The 22,302-nt window shown below is 37.3% G+C and overlaps 1 protein-coding gene across 1 annotated transcript in view; it reads left to right on the forward strand.

The window, feature by feature from the left end:
- Window positions 1–15,657: 15,657 nt before the first annotated feature.
- crim1 (cysteine rich transmembrane BMP regulator 1 (chordin-like)) overlaps window positions 15,658–22,302 on the forward strand; it is a 130,503-nt gene continuing 123,858 nt past the window's right edge. Inside the window, exon 1 of the mRNA XM_016540957.1 lies at window positions 15,658–16,602. Within this exon, the coding sequence (XP_016396443.1) occupies window positions 16,290–16,602 (313 nt within the window). The 5' untranslated portion in view covers window positions 15,658–16,289. The remainder of the gene's footprint in view (window positions 16,603–22,302) is intronic.

A 22,302-nucleotide genomic window follows, 5' to 3' on the forward strand; every position in this document is an offset into this window, starting at 1 on the left:
TCAAATGTAGATATGTTATTGTGAATGTAACACTTTTAAACTATAATAGTCATGCAGTGCTATTCCCAAAGGTGCTAGAATGTTTCTTTGGAAGTAGCATTTTGAAATCTACTCGGCTAAAAATCTGAGGGGGCACGAAGAGTTCTATGCAGATTTCCACTAGCTGACTAAGCCACTTATGATTTCTTAAAAAGCACTGTAAAAATTTTTGGCAGGTAACCTAAAATGTGTTTCATGTGGTCATTTAAATTAACCAGTGTTATTCAAGATTTTTTTTTTTTTTATAATATTATGTAATACCAACTGCATTAAAAATAAAAGTGTTTTTATGGGTCATTTTTTGCAATGTGATTTTTAAGACTCTAGTCGTCCATCTCACTGCTGAAAGAGACAGAATTATGCAAGGACATGATGCTGAATTTAAAAAAAATGCTTTTATAGAGGCTTTAAGAAGAAGTGACTACAGGGAAAAACTTACTAAGAATTATACAAAATCGAGGTTAGAGTTATGGACATAACAAAGGTCTAAAATAGCCCTTAGTATTCATCAGAGCCCATCAAAACCAAGAAGGTCTACAGTAGTTGCACCCCAAGAAGTATGCAACCTGCATACTGTCATCGTTACACACTTTAAAGAGGCCTCTCTCTTAAAAGCACGGGTTATCTTGTCTTACACTGATTACTTTTGAATAGCAGTCTGATGCTGTAGTAATGACATCTGCCAGCAGGGGCTAACTGCAAACTAATGAATTCAGCATATACATTTTTCTTTATGTGTATGTTACCCGCGGCTTGAATCCGTGACCTTGGTTGCTAGTTCCATACTTTACCAGTTATAGGAACATTTTAGGATCCTTTTTGCTGGAAGAGAAATAGTGTATATTTGTCAAGTTTGTTTTGTTATTTTTAAGGATTATACTAGTATAACTAGACGTTCTTGACAAGATGAGCTACTGTTAGTGAAATGAACAAAAACAAGACCAGAAAACATATATAAAGTGAATATAAAGTAGGACTATATTTTTAATGGAACAGTTTTATTGAACCTATATAATATAGTAGTATATTGGTACAAATATACCTGTGCGACTTATGACTGGTTTTGTGGTCCAGGGTCACATATGGGCTACGATGTATTAAATATGATAGCAAATGCATTTTGTATCATATTTAATACCTCTAGCCCATATGTGACCCTTTATATATACTATATATATATATATATATATATATAAAGCCTGTTGTATCAGTAAACCTAAGTTGCTTCAGTTCAGTAAATGCACATCTTGAAATATTACTAACAATATAAACTAAAGATTTCACAGCAAAAAGACACATGCACCACAACATGAAAGGCATTTTTAGAATTATACTGAGAGGTCTTTTACGTACTAACTAACGGTCAGATGACAGAAGGCACATAGTAGATTGTGTGCAACTGTTTTTTCAGCAAAGTTTTGATCATGTTGATAATATAGAGGCCTTAGAAATCCATGTATTGCATATGCTATAGTAGGCTTTATGGGATTAAAGACTAACAACTTCACAGCCTTTTAATTGTTGATAGAAAGAGCCCAAATATTTGAATAGAGACTCAAGAAAGTCTGTTTTTTAAACAGCAATAGCAAATTCAGAGAAGACAAATGAGGTTGATGAAATCTAAATCCTGTTTAGAAAGACAGGCTAAAGAAATTGAAGGGGTACAGAGCTGCCTCTGGCGGTTTGTTAAAGAGAACATATCTAATTAGATCACTTTGACAATACACCATCCACTAAACAGGGAATTCTGTCTGTTCTGAAATGTGACAAGCAACATGATGCTATAAATAGCAAAGGATGCATATTACATCAATATACGAGCTGAATCAAAATGCACTGCGAATGTTATTGCCACAGCAATTCAGCGTGTTTATGAAGGTTTGTGAAGTTATGGACTGCATTAAAAGACCTGAGATAAATTGACTGCCTATTTTAAAAGTACATTAGGGTGTAACATAGAAACAAAAATGTGTGAAGTACAAATAGCTTTTATTATAGTTCATTTTTTTGTAATGGGTATTATGAGGTTATACTATCAGAAAAACAACTAAATAAATTCAGCAGACTTTCTGGTCTCTGTAAAATGAAAACTGAAAACCAATCTTTTACTGAAGGCACATTTGAATGTATTTTAGAGGGACGGGTGAAGTGAATCAGACTTGATGAGATGAAATGACCCTCTCTTTGACTTTACCAGGCCAGAAACATCATCTATGTCCATATTGTTTCGATGTTGTGAAGCTTCACGTCTCCATGCACACGGAAAAGAGAGGGCAAGAGCGTCATTACGGCATAGCTGCCCAGTGAAGCTTGCTATGAGGGCCCAACACATTAGCAGATTATGGGTTTATGTCTGGCTACTGTTGTTCATTAAGTGTCAAGAGAAGAATGAACCCGAGTGACTTCTCTAATGGCATCTCAGAAACTCCAGAGGAATGAGCACTTTGGCGTGTTTTGATTCCTTCGGCTCTCAGCGCTGTTTCAGGAAGAATCCGACCTCATGCTTTGAGTAAAGGTGGAACAGCACTCCGGTGTAACAAAGAAAGAAGTGCTGAGTGCTGTGGCTGTATCTCTTTTTCACTGTCATTTAGGCTTTCTTGCTGTGCCGAGAGGTTCGGAGAGGGTTAACCTAGCAGGACTAGAGAAAAGAAAAGAAGGGGCGTTAATTCAACTTTTTTTTCTGATGTGCTTTTGAGAAGGCACAGAATTTTACTATGCATTAAAACTGCAAATATAAGAGGAAAATAATGCATTTACAACATACTACATAATAGGGCTGTCAAAATGGTTGAAAAACTAAATTCACAATTTTGTACTTAAATATTATCAAAATTCGAATTATATTCCAATTTAAAATGCATAATTTCAGTTAGGGTGAAGAAAAGCTTTTGGCTTCTCTCCTGAGGCCACAAGAGGGCGCATCGAGCAAAATATTACTAATGCACGTTTATTCATACAACTATAAACGAAATGGCATCATGTATATATTCATAGTTTAATACAAAGGGCCGAAAGCCAATCACACAGAGTACATGTTTCATTTAAAAACATGAGTTGCAGTGGGATGGGAAAAAAACCCCACCATAAAGTTTCAAGATATGTATTTTCAAAGTTGAACTTGCATTAATTTTACATGGCTTTCTAAACATGCGGCTCTTTGTGCGAGACGCAAGTGCAATGGTGATAGATGTCCCTCTAGAAAATGCGCAAAATCTGTGTGAACGGCTTGGTTTCAGTTTTGACGTAAACAAGAACTTCTCCGCATTGATGTTGTCTTTTCCCGCAATATTTGTAATTATCAACGCAGCAGCGCCACATCTAGTGGCTTCAAATGGATAGGCTAACAAAAACATTCAAATGCAATGACACTTACATTGTCATCGCATCTCGTGCGCCACTGATAAGGTTGCCTCCTTAACGCACACCTAAAATGTGAATGCAACGTTTTTGCATTCGAATGTGGATTTTTATTTACAATTTGACAAATATTCGAAATTAAAAAAAAATTTTGGACAGCCCTACTACAAAATGCATATGTATAACTGAACCTTAAACTAGAAATGATGGGTTTTTTGGGGTTTGGTCAGTTGGTGCAACTGCAATGTATTATACAGTTAGTTTACAGGGTCCCACTTTATATTATGTGGCCTTAACTACTATGTACTTACATCAAAAATAAGTGCAATGTACTTATTGTGTTCATATTGTATTGCAAAAATTATTTTGCTGCTATTGAGGTTAGGGCCAGGTTTGGTGGTCTAGGTAGGTTTAAGGGCGGGTTAAGGTGTAAGGGATGGTCAACAGTGTAATTATAAATGTAATTACAGAAATTAATTACAGATGTATTTACATGCAGGTATTTTTAAATATAAGTACAATGAAAAAAACATGTATGTTCACAGTAAGTGCATTGTATCAAATTATTAATTTAAATTTAAGTACATAGTAGTTAAGGCCACCCAACAAAGTGGGACCATTTACAGTATAAGGTGGAAGCATAAATAACACAATGTTTCATTTAAAGACTTTCATTGGAAATTTATTTCAGTGTCTGCTGAAGGTCTTTCACAAAAATGTTATTATTTAATAATCTTTTTACAAGTTAGTGCAACAAGATGGGGGGGGGGTCCCAAAAGAGTACAAAAATCATCTCTTTTTTGTACCCACACCCTGTGTGAACAAAGTCAGAAAGTTTTAGACCAATGCAATAACATTAACTAGCATTTTTGAGAAAATAATGAAAAAGACCAGAACACAACACGAGGGTTAAAATATAAATTTTTAGTAATTTGATAGACACAATGCATCAAGGTAGCAGCATATTCAGTATATATTCAGGCAAATGGCTTGTTAAAAAATTAAGTTTTAAATGCAAACCTGTCTGAGTTGAAGCATGTGGGAAGCATATCATTTACTTTAAAAAAAAATAAAAATGAACTGCTGCGCTAGATTGAACCTTATGACTACCGAGGCAGCGGTGTAAAATTACCTTTTTGCAAGAAAACACATTTTCCCCTGGTGAATTTGAAAAGATCAAATAATGGTAATATGCGATTTGAATTTTATCTGCACAGAACATAAAATTCAATTTAATCTTCTTTTAGAGAATCTGAATGAACTGCCATCTATGACCAAGACTGAGTGGCATGCATTACCAGAGGGGGACCTTTGGATTTATCATCCTGAATTTCACATAGGATAATGGCTGACCTACCCTAGAGCTGTTTATGAAATGGAGACCTTTATATATGTTTCATTTGATCTCAGACTCATTTTCACCCTGCAGCATCTTTTGTTTTGGGTTTTAACAGATCATTAGCTAACAGTCAAATTGACTAAGAATATTGCAATGCTGTTTCTTTCCATAAAATCAACTTAAAAATCACTCATTATAAAATATATTTCTAGTGCTGGGTAATTAATATAGTCAATAACATGCTCATCTGTGTGTATCACATAAGTTTATATGTCAGGTACATAAATCAACATAAAATGGCATTCATAGTCCATTTTGGCAGTGAAGCAACACAACTGACACTGGTAAGTCAATGACAACATGACAAAGTTAGTATGTTACATTCATACTATATAGATCATACTTTTTAGTTATTGCTTATTCAAAAAAAAAAGTACCTACTCCGAGAGTATGCCATTTTGGATACAGCTATTGTCTTTATGAGTGAGTCATTGAATTATTTACTCATATTACCGATTCATTCAGGAACAAATTGAGTGGCCGTATTAATTATTGAGTCATTAAATCATTCGCTCAATCCACCGATTCATTAAAGAACAAATCAATTGAGTGTCTTCATTTGTAAGTCATTAAATCTTTCACCTAAATGGTTCACTCAGTAGTGCTTTTCATACCTTATCGGTTCAATGTTACATTTTGTATCATTCACGATTCAAATACACCTCATGTTTTGTTTTAGAATGTGACCTCTGAATGCATTTACTGGTCTGATTCAGAGTCTTTTCCTGTAACTGTACATCACTTTCAAGTGCTGTATACGTCCAGGATTTAGGAATGTGTTCTCCCTTCAGTTTTTATGTCTCTAATTCTGTCCTTTTACGAAGCGAGAGGAGGTTTCGTTTGCCAGTCAGCCTGTGGAATGCACTACTTTATATGGAAAAAAGCAGTAATTTCCCCAAACACAGTAAAGAAAGTCCAGGCTCCAGGCTCGACCCCACCTCCACCCTCCCAGTTCTCATCGGCCAGTGCTACTGGAAACGCTGCTGGCGCCACGCTCACTGGCATTCCATGCATTCTTTTATCATGTGCTCACAAAAAGAAGAGGGAAAAAAAGGTATGAGACACAAGAGAAAAATTACAGTTAGGGTTAACCCTTTCTGCATTACAGTGTGTCAGAATTGTATGTGGCTGGAGTTTCAAAGGAGAACCACATCTGAAATATAATCGAGGATGTGGTCATGTTTTTTAAGCAACCTTGAAATAAATATGATTATGTTGATTAGTCCTTGTTTATGTTGTCTGGGAACAATTTTCTTTTCTGTTATACATGCGCGTCTGTATCTTATCATGGGCTGTGAATAAAGAACAATGTGTTCAACTGTACAGTCTAAAATCATCAGATCCAAAGTTATGCTGATAATTATATGGCCCATTTTACTTGCATTCCAGTGTATAAACATTGGACCGTTGGGGAATGGTTGAGATGTCTGGAATGCTCTGATGAGTGCAGATGAATGCTGGCTGTCATTTGAATGAAAGCCATTAGCCCAAGCTTTCTGTGCCTCACGGACAATGAGCCTTAAATTCAATTATGAAGTAATTGTTCTGTCATCACAAAACGTTTATTCAGTGTAGATGTTTTCGACATGAGACAGTTTCTGCAGGGGTTATTCTTAGTGTACTGCCTCGTGGTTCACATGCTTGTGAAAGTGAGTCTAGATAAGAGGAGTCTCTGCCATGTTTTGAATTAGTAAAATGGGGCCACAAGTTTACATCTAATATCTACCTTATCAGGATTGTTAATTTCAGATGTTAAAAGTGAAACTGTGCCTCAAAATGAAGATTATCTCATCATTTACTCACCCTCATGCTGTTCCAGATGTGTATGGCTTTCTTTCTTCTGTGGAACACAAACAAATAGTTTTAGAATTTTTGTGAATCTATAGACCTTATGTAACTCTGTGCTTGTTCGTTTGATTTTTTTTCTTTTTTTTTTTTCTTTCAAAAAATTTGATTTAATTTTTGAATGAATCGCTTGTTTTAAGATCTTTTCCTAGTGACATTTGCTATGACATCTGCTTCGAACATTACAATGCATGATAACTTTCGTTATCTGTACCAGTGGCAGTTCTAGACCACAGTAACTGGGGGGGCCAGGCAGGGGCCACTTGCACTTTTAAAATTCATTTTAACCTACTTTCACCATGTCATGTATCACTGCAATCTTTAGAAGTAAGCTATAACAATTTCAACTCAAATGAATGTTTCATCATGTTTAATTTATCTGACAAAATTTTTTTTATTGTAGTGTCAGGTGCACCATGCGCTCATTATTTTCTTGTCAATAATAGGCCTCATCATGCTTGTCATGTGACACACAGCAGCCACGATAGCACTGTATAACTGATATAGGCTTAGGTTTTATTTATTTTTTCCTTTTAATTCAAATATTCCCAAACGTGTTAACTATATCATGTAATATCTTGATTCTCAAATATGTGTAATTAAATGCATTTTGCACTTCTATTTATTATGTTAGTTGATCTATAATGGGCGATGGGCAAAGTAGCATAATAGTGTAATCTATTAACTACACATAAAACCCCGTCTTTTTACTTAAGTACCAGATGGCTGTCATGCCATAAAATATTTTTAATACGACTGACTTTGTATTTAATGTGAATTTAATATAAACATTGTAAGTTACTAATTATAACACTTTCATGGTACAGAAAAAGAGGAAAGAACATTTACATTATCAAAAAAACATTATCACTGACTTCGGTCTAGCCAGAGTTCAAGCACTCTCAATAGCTCCTTTTATGATCACTGAAGCTGTTTACACTGTGAAATGAATCTCTTACTTACATTCGTACGCACATCTGCACTTTGTTGTTTCTGATGAGAATTAATTCGCCAGAGAGCAGAATTCAGTCAGTGAGCGCGCACTGAACAAAACACCGTCGTTTCAGCGATGACTCATCTGAACGCCTCTGATTGGCCGCTGCGTTCATAAACCCAACAGAATCGTGTGTGATTGGTTATAATGCGCAGCGCTGTAAAAACGCGTCTGACTCTGCGCCAGTCAGCGAAGCAGATTTGAATTTGAAAAAACATCCTGGCGTCGTGAGACATTAGATGCAGTGAATGAATCTCAATGTAAACTTGATTATACATTTAGTCAGGAATCATGGTAGTAACTAGTCAAATGTGTACAAGTTATGTCACAGTAACACAATAACAACTAATGCAAGTAGGCTAATAAAAAAGACTTACTCTTCTTCCATAAACGAACAGTAGCCGAAATAAACTTGAGGAATAGTCTCGATGCTTTGTTTGCTATGATGTGGGCGTTTACATGCAGCGCGTCTCACGTGGATGATTATAATATCAATAGCGCCCTCAGTGCATGGGTGTGATCACATTAGAGATAATGAAGCCAGACGGGAAGGACTGGACATCGCGATGGTTTCATATGGATTACTTTATCAGAGAATATTTGTTTTCGGTAAGACTTACTGCATATAAAAGTAGACATGTTAAGCTTTCTATAGATATATCTCTCATGTCTCTGTGTCGAGTATTGGCTGAGTTTCAGTTCATTTTAATGACTTGTTTCAAAGAGATATGCTAAGACTGAGACGACTGAAAGAGCACCCTGTATATTTTCTTTATTTTACAAAAACACATTTTGTTGATATTGTGAGTGTACACAAATAAAAGTAGACCCTATACAGATTTAAATGACGTATTACTCTTATATGTAGGATCAAAAATGGAGCATTTGAAGTTCTTTTAGCTGTTATCATTAAATTTGCAACTGGCGTTGCGGTCAACCCCAGGAGGCTAAATCCACTGTTGTTTTATACAGTGGGGGAAATATTTATTTGATCCCCTGCTGATTGTGTAAGTTTGCCCACTTACAAAGAAATGAAGGGTCTGTAATTTTTAATGGTAGGTTTATTTTAACGTATAGAGACAGAATACCAACCAAAAAATCCAGAAAAAAACAGTTAGAAATTGATTTGCATTTCAGTGAGTGAAATAAGTATTTGATCCCCAAGCAAAACATGACTTAGTACTTGATGCAGAAACCCTTGTTGACAAGCACAGAGGTAAGACGTTTTTTGTAGTTGGTAGGCCTGTCGCAATAATCAATATATCGACTTATCGCGCAATATATGTGCATGACCTCAATAATTTTTGGTGACGCAATATATCGCCCGAGGATTGAGATCTGGAGACTGGCTAGCCACTCCATGACCTTAATGTGCTTCTTCTTGAGCCACTCCGTTGTTGCCTTGGTGGTATGTTTCGGGACATTGTCATGCTGGAAGACCCATCCATGACCCATCTTCAATGTTCTGGCTGAGAAAAGGAGGTTTTGCTTGGTGACTGTGGTCCCAACTGACTTTATTCAACAATTCATCTCCTCCACGCCATTTTGGAGAGTATCCACTGAACGCAAACAGCGTACCCTGTATGTGTCAGCTGCACCACGCGGACACGTTGTTTTCGTTCAAATCAAAGCTTAAACGACGTAAAGAGCGTATCCGCGTGCCGCAGCTGACACAGAACAGCATACGCTGTTTGCGTTCAGTGGATAATCTCCAAAATGGCGTTAGGGTGAATAAAGAGGAGACGAATTGTTGAATAAAGTCGTTATTTTTTTCTTTTGCGCACAAAAAGTATTCTCGTAGCTTTGTAAAATCACGGTTGAACCCCTGATGTCACACAGATTATTTTACCGATCTCCTTGCTATGTTTCTGGACCTTGATCATGTAAGGACCCTTGCTGTCTATGGGAGGGTCAGAGATTCCATCTCTCAGATTCCATCAAAAATATCTTAATTTGTGTTCCGAAGATGAACGGAGGTATTACGGGTTTGGAACGACGTGAGTAGATAATGACAGAATTTTCATTTTTGGGTGAACTGTCTCTTTAAGATCATTAACAAGCTCCTCCCGTGTAGTTCGGAGCTGATCCCTCACCTTACTCATGATCATCCTTACCCCATGAGGCAAGATCTTGCACGGAGCTCCAGACCGATTGATGGTTGTTTTGTATTTCTTCCATTTCCGAATAATCGCACCAACAGTTGTCTCCTTCTCACCAAGCTTCTTGCTGATGGTCTTGTAGCCCATTCAAGCCTTGTGCAGATCTACAATCTTGCCTCTGACATCCTTTGACAGCTTTGGTCTTGCCCATGGTGGTGGGAGAAGTTGGAATGGAAGATACAGATTGTGTGGACAGGTGTCTTTTATACCTAACGAGCTGACATTAGGAGTAAATTCAAAAGTGGCAGGACATCTCCAAAATGGCGTTAGGGTGAATAAAGAGGAGACGAATTGTTGAATAAAGTCGTTATTTTTTTCTTTTGCGCTATAAAAATGGCAGACCCTTCATTTCTTTGTAAGTGGGCAAACTTACAAAATCAGCAGGGGATCAAATAAATATTTCCCCCACTGTATACAATTGTTACTTAACATTTTCATTGAAAAGTAATTAAATGGCTGTATTTAAGCCCAACATTTTGCATAGTTTTTAAAGTGTTAATGCTGAGGGTCCCATTTACTTCCATTAAATTGATTATATATCATTTGAGTAATTACTTATTCAAAAGAAGTACCCAGTCAAAGAATATGCAATTTTGGATGCAGCCATTGTCTTTTTGAATGAGTCATTGAATCATTTGCTCAGCCAATTTATTCAGGGTCAAATCTATCTAGCTATCTATGGTAATTTTGTCATTTTGAGCCATTGAAGTGGAAATATTTCATTGAGAAACTAGCAAAGATCGTAGTAGGCAGGTTCCAGTACTTCTTCCACTTTGGGATAAATGCTTGGCTTTTTGCTGCTGTGCATTTGGTGGTGGTGGGGGGGGGGCGGGGGAGGTTGATGTGCAGGCCTGTGGGGAAGATTAATGGAGCAGTTAGCCCAGCGGCTGCAGAGCCAACGCTCCAGTCACAATGAGTCTACTGGCTGTCATCAGCGCTCCTCTGCACCCTCAATGCTCCCAGGCCCAACGTTTACAGCTTCTGCGTGTCTCAGCGGCCAGGGAATAAAATTGCTTCATGAATTGGAGCCGTCACTCCTTGTGCGACATTAATTATTTGTTTTTTTGTGAGTTTTTTTTCTCTGTCCCTTATTTTGCCCTATCCTGAGCAGATTGCATTTGGCTTTTGTTATTTAATTTAAGATATGCCATTAATCTAAGCCATTGTTGTGGTGCATGAGGAGAGAAAGCGAAGAAGTAAATGCCAAAATAAACACTTGCTGTGCGGAAAGGCCATGGGAGAGACAACGAGAATAACAACTATTAATGTAGTACTCTTCTAATCAACTTAAACATTGTTTGTGCGCATCAAACACGTTTTTGCGCAAATGATACAGAAGGCAGCTGTGTGAGAAAGAACGAGGCGGTTAAACATTTGGAAACAGACCTGATGGTAATAGTAGGATCAGCCACCGATTACACACACACGGCTGCAAATCTCCATAAAACATCAGACGCTTCACTGCTTTATCCAACACTCCATCTCTCTTCCCCCACTGACCTCTATGAATTTGATACAGGCTCACATGTGCCGCCGCTGGGAGACAATATCAAATCATCTGCGTTAAACACAGCAGCTCCAACAAAGGAGATGCCACAGAGATTATAATTTACATATAACACAATACAGCCACAGACTGTCCTCCGAGCTACAAAAAAATGTGCTGTCTAGGACATTGTCTGGCATACAATAGCCAAACTTCATTCAGTACCTGGAAACCACAATGAGGCTGAGAGGCGAAAGAAAAAGGACTTAATGATTATTGAAAGAGGGCTGGTGAGTGTTGAGCCAGTGTGTTGGTGATGTTTTGTGGAAGGTGGCATTAATGGCATTAGATGTTGACAGACGTCTGTATCGCCGCAGGTAGACACTCAGTGGTCATTCAGAGTTCGATTTTGACATGACAGCCTAGACAGGTAAACACGTCAAGAAAGTGAGTTGAGTCTTGAGTTACGAAAGACAGAGTCTTAGTCATTTTAATGTAAAATCTAATCTTGTTCCACAGCGGGAATGCCACCTACATATTTGAGCTGTTGATGGCTGCAGCTGTTAAAAGCCTGCTAAGTGGGATTGGGGTGGTTTGACTAAATATGAGCTGTTTCCCAAGGCATTTGAGAGATTCTACCCTCATTTGAACATAATACGTGGGGGCTGATGACCAAGATTTTGCTGAGTGCACGAGGGACCTTTCGTTAGGAAGCATTCCTCACCGTCCTTGGCATACATAATGTTGCCGGTTTCAAAAGAGGACTTCTGAGGGTCATATTGTGACTGAAAGGCGATGGCTGATAAGACCAGGCCCATCAGGGCTAATTCAATGGGGCGCAGGAACACCGGTGGCTGTTTCCCCAGGAACTTTCACAACAAACAGTGGTACTGGAACAGTGGGTGTTCAATTAGCCAGCACCTAACATCATTAAACAATTAGACACATCCAAATGAAAACAACCCGAAGCATCGTGCCAGTTAACTCCTCCTCGCAATGTCAGTGTCGTTTCCCAAAGAAAATTGTGCACTAAGAAACCCTGTACAAACAAAAAACCTCCTTATAGTTAAAAGAAATACTATGTTTTGTAGGCAGAAATGAGGTTAAATTGGAGCAAATGGGGATTTGCGTTGAAATCTCCTGCTTCTTGGATTTTTCTCTTTCAGAAAATACCCCAGTAATGCTGCATGTCTCCGCAGAAGGGAACAATGTGTCAAACTGTGCTCTAGAGACTTGCCAAGTTACCAAAGTCTGCAATCAAAAGAGATGTCAATATGAACTCAAAATAAAATAAAATGTAAATATAGAGTCATGATTTCCTCTTTAAGGACCCTGGCTGTTTCCAAGAAGATCTTAACAGTATCTTAAAATGTGCTGATTTAAAAAAAAAATGAAACAAAACAAAACAATTTGAAAACCATTTTTCTTCCTAAAAAGCCTGGATGTCTCTCTTTGATACAAAACATAATTCCTAGTTTCAGAAGGGATTACAACAATGCCTCAAACTGTGCCGAGACTTGCCCAAAAAAAAAATAAAAAATAAAAATTATGCCATCAAAATTGATTTCAGTATGAACTCAAACTAAACAAAGCTAAATAAAAAAAATAAAAAATATATATATATATATATATTTTATCTTCCGTAAGGAGAGTGACACAAAACATAATTCCTGCAGTTTCACAAGGGACTGTAACAATGTCTCAAACCAAGACCCACCAAAATACCAAGTTGTGCAATCAAAAGAAATTGCAATATGGACTGAACAAAATTGGTTTAAATTTACACCCAACATTTTTTCTCTCTAAGGAGCCTGGATGTCTCTTTCTGACATAACAAAATATACAATCTTTAGAAATAACAATACCACAGGTAGCTATAAAAAGGAATTAATTTGAAGCTCTGTAAAAAATCTATTTGTCTGGTTTAAGTGGACTGGTTTAAAGGGACTTTCAATTTTTTATAAGATATCTCACATTATATACACTCTCGCAGTTCTGTGTCCATTGGCTCCTAGAACTGCTACCAGTTTTACTGCCTTTTGGGAAATAATGTCAAAGCCTAGGCCTACATGAGAACGAACTGTATGTTTTTGCTCTGAGCAGTACTCTTTGCATCCCCCCCTCCTTTAAAAAAAACTCCTATTGGGTATTGCTTCATTCAAATACTCTCTAAAATACCTAACACCAGTGAGGAAAAAAAAATCTTAAATCCCACAGACAAGTTCAAATTTGATGTGAAAAGAGGAAGGAAAGAAATAGAATTTGAAGGTGGCCAAGACAGTGGTTTATCAATCGATAAAAACAGTATCTCCGCATCAAAAGGGCTTCATGTCTTACGTTTGAACCCCTCTGGGGATCGGCATGTCCTGCATAGAAAACAGAATTAACCAAGGCAATGTGTCTGCAATCATATCCATTTAGCAGCAACCAAACAGCCTAAAACTATATCTAGACGCCAACTAGCCTCTGATCTTGTGCTTGGCAATGATATGCATAGCTAACTTGTATAGAGGCTATTGCTATTTGGCTACCGCCCAAAGCCAGGACACCATTGCAGTAAAAAGAGAGGAGATGAAAGAACAGCAAATATAATCCAAAGATATCTGATTTCTTCAGAGATTGCTGTACAAATGGTTTCTCAAGGCAAAAAGAGAGGTCATGTTCTTGGCTTTTACCACATTTATCAGTCATCATCTACAGGATTATGACATCTGATAGCACTGATATAACTCTGTAGAGAAAAGCTTCAGTATGGGGCGTCGAATGTAAGATAAAGCATGCTGCAGATAACTGCTCACTTGTACAGTTGTGATTTAGAGTCACCACCAAATCAAAATGGACAATTCTTGTTTTTTATGGAATATTGCAGCGTTTATTATAAATGATTGATCTATGCACATCATTATTTTAAAAAAATTCATGAGCCCTCGTAATCTTTAATCAAAAACATTAATGTACCCTCCCCCTCGCAATGACCCATCTTCTCTGATGTTGTGTTCACCGGGCGATAATCCATCCCCTCCAGCAACCTGTCACTCACATGAGATCAGCAGATGATCCAGTAAGTTCCCAATAAGTCCCACCCAACAATTTTTCTTGTTTGAGAAGCCCTGGACATACATCATAATAGAAAAGATGACTGCAATTTCTGTTTGAGGCTGAATTTAAAAATACATAGCTGATCAAAAATAAATCTAAAGTATTTACAAAGTACTTTTAGTGATATTTTATTTTATTTGCTTAAGAAAGTAGCATAAGATTAATCCTTAAATGAATTCAAATGTGTTTTATGTTTTATTTCAAATGTAAGATTCTGTTTTATTTATATTTTAAAATAAACATTTAGCATTTTAAAATATCAAACTGAATGTTGAATAAGAAAAAAGTTGCTACTGAGGGAGAGCAATTTGTTATATTTTGCAGAAAACTTTTTTATTATTATTATTATTTTCTTTTGGAATAAAATGCACTCATTGATCATTCACAAAATGACATGTAATATTAATGAAAGTAAATAATGCTTTAAATGTTTACTTAACCAAATGTATGAAAACAACATACATAATATTGTTAATGCATGTTTCTGGTATAAACGTGCTGGTTTTTGGACACTTACAGTACATTCAGCTGCTCTGTGTTCAATAAGTCAATGAGGAAAGATGAGTGAGTTCACTGGCCAATAATATGAACACATGTACACTGTCAGAAATAAAAAATGTGCAAAAATTGTACCATTATAGGTAGGCTACCCTCAGTACCCTCAAAGGGACATCTCTTCTTTACCCTTAAGGTAGTAATATATACTCGTATGGTCCCTTAAGGGGTAAATAAGGTAATTTGAGGGTACAGCCCCATTGACAAGCTGTTGTATCCCTAAAAAAAGTAAATTTTTTGCACTTTTTTTTCTGAAAGAGAAACTGTAGCAATGGGTTTGTCCAAGACTCACAATAAGACCATTAAAAATTGCTTAAACCTAGACTCCAGATTATGATCTCTGCTAATATTTTATGACAAAACGTATTTATGTTTATGTTATATATACTGAATTGCACAATTTGGATGACTATTATGAGAACATAATTTGTTTTAAGGTTTGTTTTAACATGGCTGTCTCACTGATATCGTGTGTAAACACCCCTACTGTATAAATAAAACATTGTTTGGATGTTAGGAAACAATGTATGGGCAAAGCAAGACATAACAATCCTTTTCACAAAATCGTACTAAAGGTGCGCAGCCACATAAACTCGAGATTCTTTCAAAGTTATGCGGGCCCCACATTCCACACGTGCACCTTCACCAGCGGGACCTATATCACAGACTCCTGCGTTTGAGCGTGTCGTGTTACCAGCATTTCCTGTGTCTCATATCTGGAACGAACGAACGAACTCTCCAATGGAGCAAAGTAATGCGAGATGGGAGTGGTTCCGTTATGAGGTCACGGTGAGGGACTGAGCTAAACGCTCAGCAGCGAGCGCAAGCGGTAGACATGAGACGGACGCGATAGCTGGAAACATTTATTCACACAGCTGAATGAATCTCTGCTGGCAACAAAAAAATAATAGGACCGCATTTCCTTCGACAGGGAACTACTGAAAAACATCGCGCGTTGGCTTTATAGACGCAGGACAGGCTTGCATACGAAAGACTCCAAGGAAGAGGCGCGTGAGGAAAGTTTTCCTACGCGAAAACAAACTGGACGGAACAGTGCAGAAATCGTGACGCATAAGTCATGCACTGGTTGTACAGCGTGGGATAGTTCTTCTGGTGCCGTTCGTTTGAAGGGGATGCCTTTTTGGTGGCTTTCTTCAACAAAAGTTTGACGCCAGGAACGCCGTATTATTCTGTTCGACAAGAAAACGCGTCTTTCTGAACGGAACATTTCTCGCGCTCGTCCAGAGTCGCTGTTTTCTTCTGTTATTTGTTGGTTTGGCTGGAGGATCCGTTCCTCATCGTGTAGTTTGGGGGACAGGGGGTGGGTTGGATATCTATATTTTTCACTTTTCCTTCATGGCCTCCTCCAGGATGTATCTTCTTATGAAATGCATGCTGATTTTCCAACTTGTGGTGTTGATCGCGAAGAACAGTCGGGCGCTCATTTGTTTGCCCTGTGATAAGTCCAAATGCGAGGAGCCCAAGCACTGTATGGGCTCCGTGGTGTTGGGGATCTGCGGCTGCTGCTCGGTTTGTGCCAAGCAGAAGAACGAGAGCTGCGGCGGCGTTTACGGTCTGTACGGGACCTGCGACCGCGGACTCCGGTGCGTGATCAGACCCCCGTTAAACGGCGGCTCCATCACGCAGTACGAGGTTGGAGTTTGTGAAGGTCTGTATACACATTTCATTTAGTCTTTGAAAAGTTGTCATCCATGTTCATTGCTTCAATCGCGCCTAATGATGGTGAAAATAATTAAATAAATCACATCACTTCTGCCTCCGTCTGTATTTATTGGGGAAACTAAACCAAAGCGGATGTGTTCTGGCAAGCCATTTTAACACTTTATTTCATAAAGCTGACTAATCATTTTGCTGTTTTTACTTATTTTTAAATAGATGTCAGAATATGTATTCAAATAGTAGGCTATCTAGTCATCTAAATTCAGGACCTAGTAATTATTTCATATTAGTGCTAATCATATCCCAATAGTAACAAGTAGGCCTAAGTATTCTATTTTTACTGCTAACAAATTGCAAATATTTCTCTGAATTTTGGAAATCTGTGGTTCAGATATGAATTATTCACTTCTATTTACATTGGTTGCTAGTAGTAGTAGTAGTAGTAGTAGAATCTATTATAGTTACTAGCATACATTCAAGCTTGACTAGATCTTATTTATTGGATACTAGTATATGTTTGTGACACCAGAATATATCCCAGTTTATTAACATTTATCCCAGTAGTTACAGTTCTTACTAGTCATATTACAATGTAATTCCAGCTGTGTATTCCAATTGTAACTAGTTACAATGAACATTATATCATGTAATAGATCATTACTAATAATACATAGTAATAAAGTTGATAATCAGTAACAGTGGAATAGCCTACATACTAGTTGGATATGAATAATCCATATCTGAACCACAAATCCCTATGAACATAGAAAAAATTACCAGTATCAATGAAATTGTTACTTGCTTCTATTGCTATTGTATTTAGTAGATCGTTCATAGTGAGCCTGAAAAAAAGTTTATTTGTCACTATTGGAGTATTTAATTAATATGTAGGTCTACTTGTAACATAAAGCAGATACTTGTTAGCTTTGAAAAAAGTGATAATAAATGTTTAAGCGGCTTGCCACATTATCTGTCCATATGGAAAGGAAAATTAAAGTCTAAAGTATGCTAAATCTGCGATACAATGAGTTGTTCATTATGATGTTAACCTGGTTAACAGTACGGTAGCTCAGCTTCGAGAAATGAAAAACTCCTGAACATTATGTGTCATGATTACAGCTAATTTGAGTGAAACGAACCATTATCAGCTCTCATTAGATATCGTAATGTGATTGTAAAGCCATTATAGAGAGGATATTGTCGGCATGAGGCTGAATGTCTGTCAGCGTTGGTCCTATCTAGTAGACAGGCATACATGACGGTCGTTTGGAGTAGAGTGAAAGAGAGGCAAGCTGGTTAATGTGTTTGCAGGATGTCGGTTTTCCGTTTCTTTGGGGTATGGCTAACGGATTCTGTGCTGTTTTTGGACGTGGTGCCAGCCTCGCTCTTTCCGCCGAGGCTTGTTGGTTTTTCATCGGAATGTCTGCTATGCAACTTCATATGCGCCTCAGCCAGTAGCCTATATTTGACATCGGACCGTCGAGGGACGTGCGCTTCTAATACCCTCAGTCATACGGCTTTGCTTCTCAGGATGCTTTTTACTCACCTCACCTTGATTCAGTTAATTGTGCTGTCAAGCGTTTGTCTTAGCTCAGGGTCTTCTCTGTAGGGTTTTTCTCTCTGTACTTCACATTCTTTTTAATCCTGGCTTAGTACATTTCAGTTTGAAAGGGTGTTTTAAAATCCTGGGTTATGAAGCCCTACTCAAGTGCTTGTTTACGGTGTGAAACCATACGGTGATAAAAGCAAGTTGTTTAGCGTCATTGCCTACCTGATTAAATATTCATGAGCTCTGTAGCTGTTAAATAAACTTTCACTCACTGTTTAGTTTCTGCATCTGAGATAAAATAATTGGAAAACGCGTTAACTGCACAGCGAAGAAAAGAAATTAATTAATAGTTTTTGGAGACTTTGAACAGCCAGAGCCGATTTACGTGACATTTCACAGTTGGAAAATCCTGTTTAAATCTGCATTTGTCCAGTCAATGTTATTGACCTCGTAAATAAGCAAATAAGAATTTAAACCCACAGTTTACAAATATAAAAACAGCTATTCTACGCAGTCAAAATGCAATGAAAATGTTTATCTATTCACAATACTGTCGGAGTGTCAAGCATCAGCCAATTTATCGGCCTGTCATCATTTTTTTAAGTTGAGTTTCTGCTGCTGAAGAAAGAATCAAAACCATACATCTTTACTGAAACTTTGCAGGCTTTGTAAACTAATGAAGCAACTATACCAGAATGTGGTGTCATCTCAAGAGAATAACCCTAGAGATCTAAAACAGGCACAGCAATGATCAAAACTGTCATATTAGCTATTTAGACAGATTTCGAACAGACTGTAACATTTTCTGCATGCTTGCACGATGTATCAGTCTACTTTTTCTCTGAAGAGTCCCATCGCTTGTTAGGCCTAGTCTAAGTTGGAACGCCGGCTTGGTCAGAGGACATGCATTGCAATGTCACGGGTCAGGTTTCAGCATGGCTGGCTATGAAAATTGAAGGCGTCCCGACCGTTTGACATGTAACTGCCGGGGTGACATCTGCTGTAATTCAGCCAAGAAAACACTGCGGCATTGAGTGCCACGGCTACGGCTGTAGTGTTGCTTTCGTCAACGAAAATTATGACTAAATATCGTCGTCAACGAACCTTTATTACGTGACGAAAACGAGGGCTGTCAGATAAATCAGTCAAATGAGAGAGCGCAGCGAATGCCAGTATAGGCCATGTCCTGCTAACCCCCACCCTCACCTCCTAACAAACTAAGACCTCAGAGGGTCTTGACAGTGAATTAGTCTCTAAAGTACATCTGCTGTTGACCGTGCCTGCCGTGAGTCACCATGAATTATGAATATCTCAAAGTTCTCTGTGTTGTGCGACATCAAAGATTTGTACTGGCCTTTAAAGAAAAAGTTCACCCAAAAAGGAAAATTCTGTCATCATTTATTCACCCTCATGTCGTTCCAAACCTGTATGGCTTGCTTGCTTTCTGCTGTATAACACAAAAGGTGAATTTCTGAAGAATATCCTGGCTGTGTATTCAATTAAATGAAAGTGATTGACAGCTGGGGTTAGGCTTCAAAAAGCACCAGTAAAGTGGCTCATATGTGAAGCTGAGTAGACAAAAATTTAAGTCATTATATACGTAAACGAATAACTTTTGTGTTTCACAGAAGAAACAACTACATTGTGGTTTGGTGCGACACAAATGGTGAGTAAATAATGACAGAATTTTTAGGTGAACTGTTCCTTTAAATCGAGCACCACAATCCACAGGGGTGAAGGAGAAAACAACAAAAGCATTTTTCTGTTTGAACTGACCCTACGCTTCACGTCCAAGTCCATAAATTCCTGTGCATTCCAAAGCATGAGATTACTTTGACAGTCTGTTTACAGGTGAACACATACATTCGAGATGATGTGAAGTGTGTGAAGCCGGCTGTACTTGGAGTTACTTTAGGCCTTATCTTAAAGGGGTCATATGATGCTGCTAAAAAGAACATTATTTTGTGTCTTTGGTGTAATGAAATGTGTTTATGCGGTTTAAAGTAGACCTTTATACAACCTTTGCTCAAACTGCGACAATTTCATCAGTTAAGGTGCAGTTCTATTGTTTTAAATCCACTACTTATCACTAATTTTTCAAGAGATATTCAAAATCACAAATGTTTAAAATCTATGATTATTAATTTGTTGATTATTTTTGCTTTGCTATTTTTGCTTTATTGTGGTTTTCTTGTAGAACTGCTTTATAGGTTTTGTTGACATTCATAAGTCTTCTGATGATTAAAACAGATTTTACTAGTGTCAGAAAAAAAAGGTGCCTTGTAAGGCACAGACTGCTCTATTTGTATGAAGCCAGTCAGTGGAAGACCAAAATGGAGCCAGAAATAAACATCTAAGTTGAACTTGAGGCATCTGGAAATTTAAAGACTTTGCATGCTGCTTTTAAGGGATGCTCAATATATTGACAACACTTTTTTTATTTTTTATTATTCATTGGTGTCTGCTGATATTGGAGATTTGATGAATCCTTAAATGGATAGTGGAAAATGGAAATACTGTCATCATTTAACCTGTATGACCTTCTTTCTTCTGCAAAACAACCTTTTTTGTCCACAATTGTTCTAATTGATTCACCTTTCATGTTCAGCAAATACATAAAGAAGAAGAAGGTCATACAGGTTTTGGAAAAATAAATGTTGACATAATTTTCATTATTGGGTGAACTATCCCTTTAAGAGTGCTCTGTTAATTGTGAGTTGATTTCTTGAAAAAAGCATGAAATTTGAAACCAGAAACACAAAATCGTTAACATAAAAAAATAATAATTAATAATTATTAGCACATATTTTCTTAGTTATTTGGTTCTATTGCAGTTTTTAATAGAAATATTTATCCATCTTTCATATTGTAGTCTATAATAGCCTATATTTAAAATGTGTGTAAAATTTGTTTGTAGAATTTCTACATAAGTTTGTGCCTTAGAAAACAACACATATTTACTCTTAGTTTTTTTTTTTTATCGTAAATTACATTTACCTTGCTCTAGTTCTGTTGTGCTGTAAGAAAATAATTTATTAATTTGTGCAGCTGACATCCTTCTCCATGACAACATGCATGGTTGAAATTTTTGACATACTCGCGCTGACCATTTATGCACCTGAGTATATTCACTGAAGCTTCACCTTGTCCAACCATCTGGAATTGGAGCCCTGAGCTTGACAGTTCGTATCCCCAACTGACTGCACCACATTACTGTTAATACAGCATTGGGCTCAAATCATAATCTTCTTGACTAGGAGAAAAGCAGTAGTCTTTATCATTTAAATGGCATCAGACTGGGAAGAATGGAACGTGATTATACACAATCTGTTTGCAGAGAACACCTGGAGAATGAAGTGTGCCTGCTTTTATTAATGTCATCCATACAAACCCTGGACTCTGTCTACTAACAAAGCAACTCTACATTGGCCGTAATCACTGTCAAACGGCGTGCTTTTTGTCTAAGGCATTCCTTTGCCAAAAATGCTAAATGGCCCATCTAAATAAAGGTTATGCGATGACTGGGAAATGTAATGCAATTTATGACACAAATAAACTAAGAAAGTAATCCAAGTTAGAGAGATATGAGCAGTCCCACTCATTTTAATATATATAGTTTCATTCTTCTAAATTAGCAGGCTCCCTGGGAGTAATGCGTTAAAAGTAATGCGAGTTACGTAATCAGAATGCTTTTTTTTCAAGTAACTAGTAAAGTAATACATTACCTATAAATTTATAAGAAAATATCTGAGTTACTTTTTTAAACGCAAGTTACTTTGTTTTCCCATCTATTCACTCACACCTCTCCTGTCCCCGTGTTGAAAGAAATTGGGAGTGAGGTGCAGAAGCACTTCCTTCAGGCTAAGGCTAATTAATTTCACTTTTGATGTGAAAGGGCCTTTACAGTTGCAAAAAATATATAACTTTTAGGTTTTTTGTTAAAAAAAAAAAAATTCTCAAGCCTAGCCCAGGAGACAAAAAGTAACGCAAAAGTAACAATTACCTTAAATAAAAAGTAACTAAGTAATGCAATTAGTTACTTTTTTGTGGAGTAAGACAATATTGTAATACTTTACTTTTAAAAGTAACTTCCCCAACCCTGCCACCAGGTGTGCTCAGAATTTGCAGATTTAATTATAT

This window comes from Sinocyclocheilus rhinocerous, unplaced genomic scaffold (assembly GCF_001515625.1).
Source record: "Sinocyclocheilus rhinocerous isolate Xijiao unplaced genomic scaffold, SAMN03320098_v1.1 scaffold1419, whole genome shotgun sequence".
Taxonomy (NCBI): Eukaryota; Metazoa; Chordata; class Actinopteri; order Cypriniformes; family Cyprinidae; genus Sinocyclocheilus; species Sinocyclocheilus rhinocerous.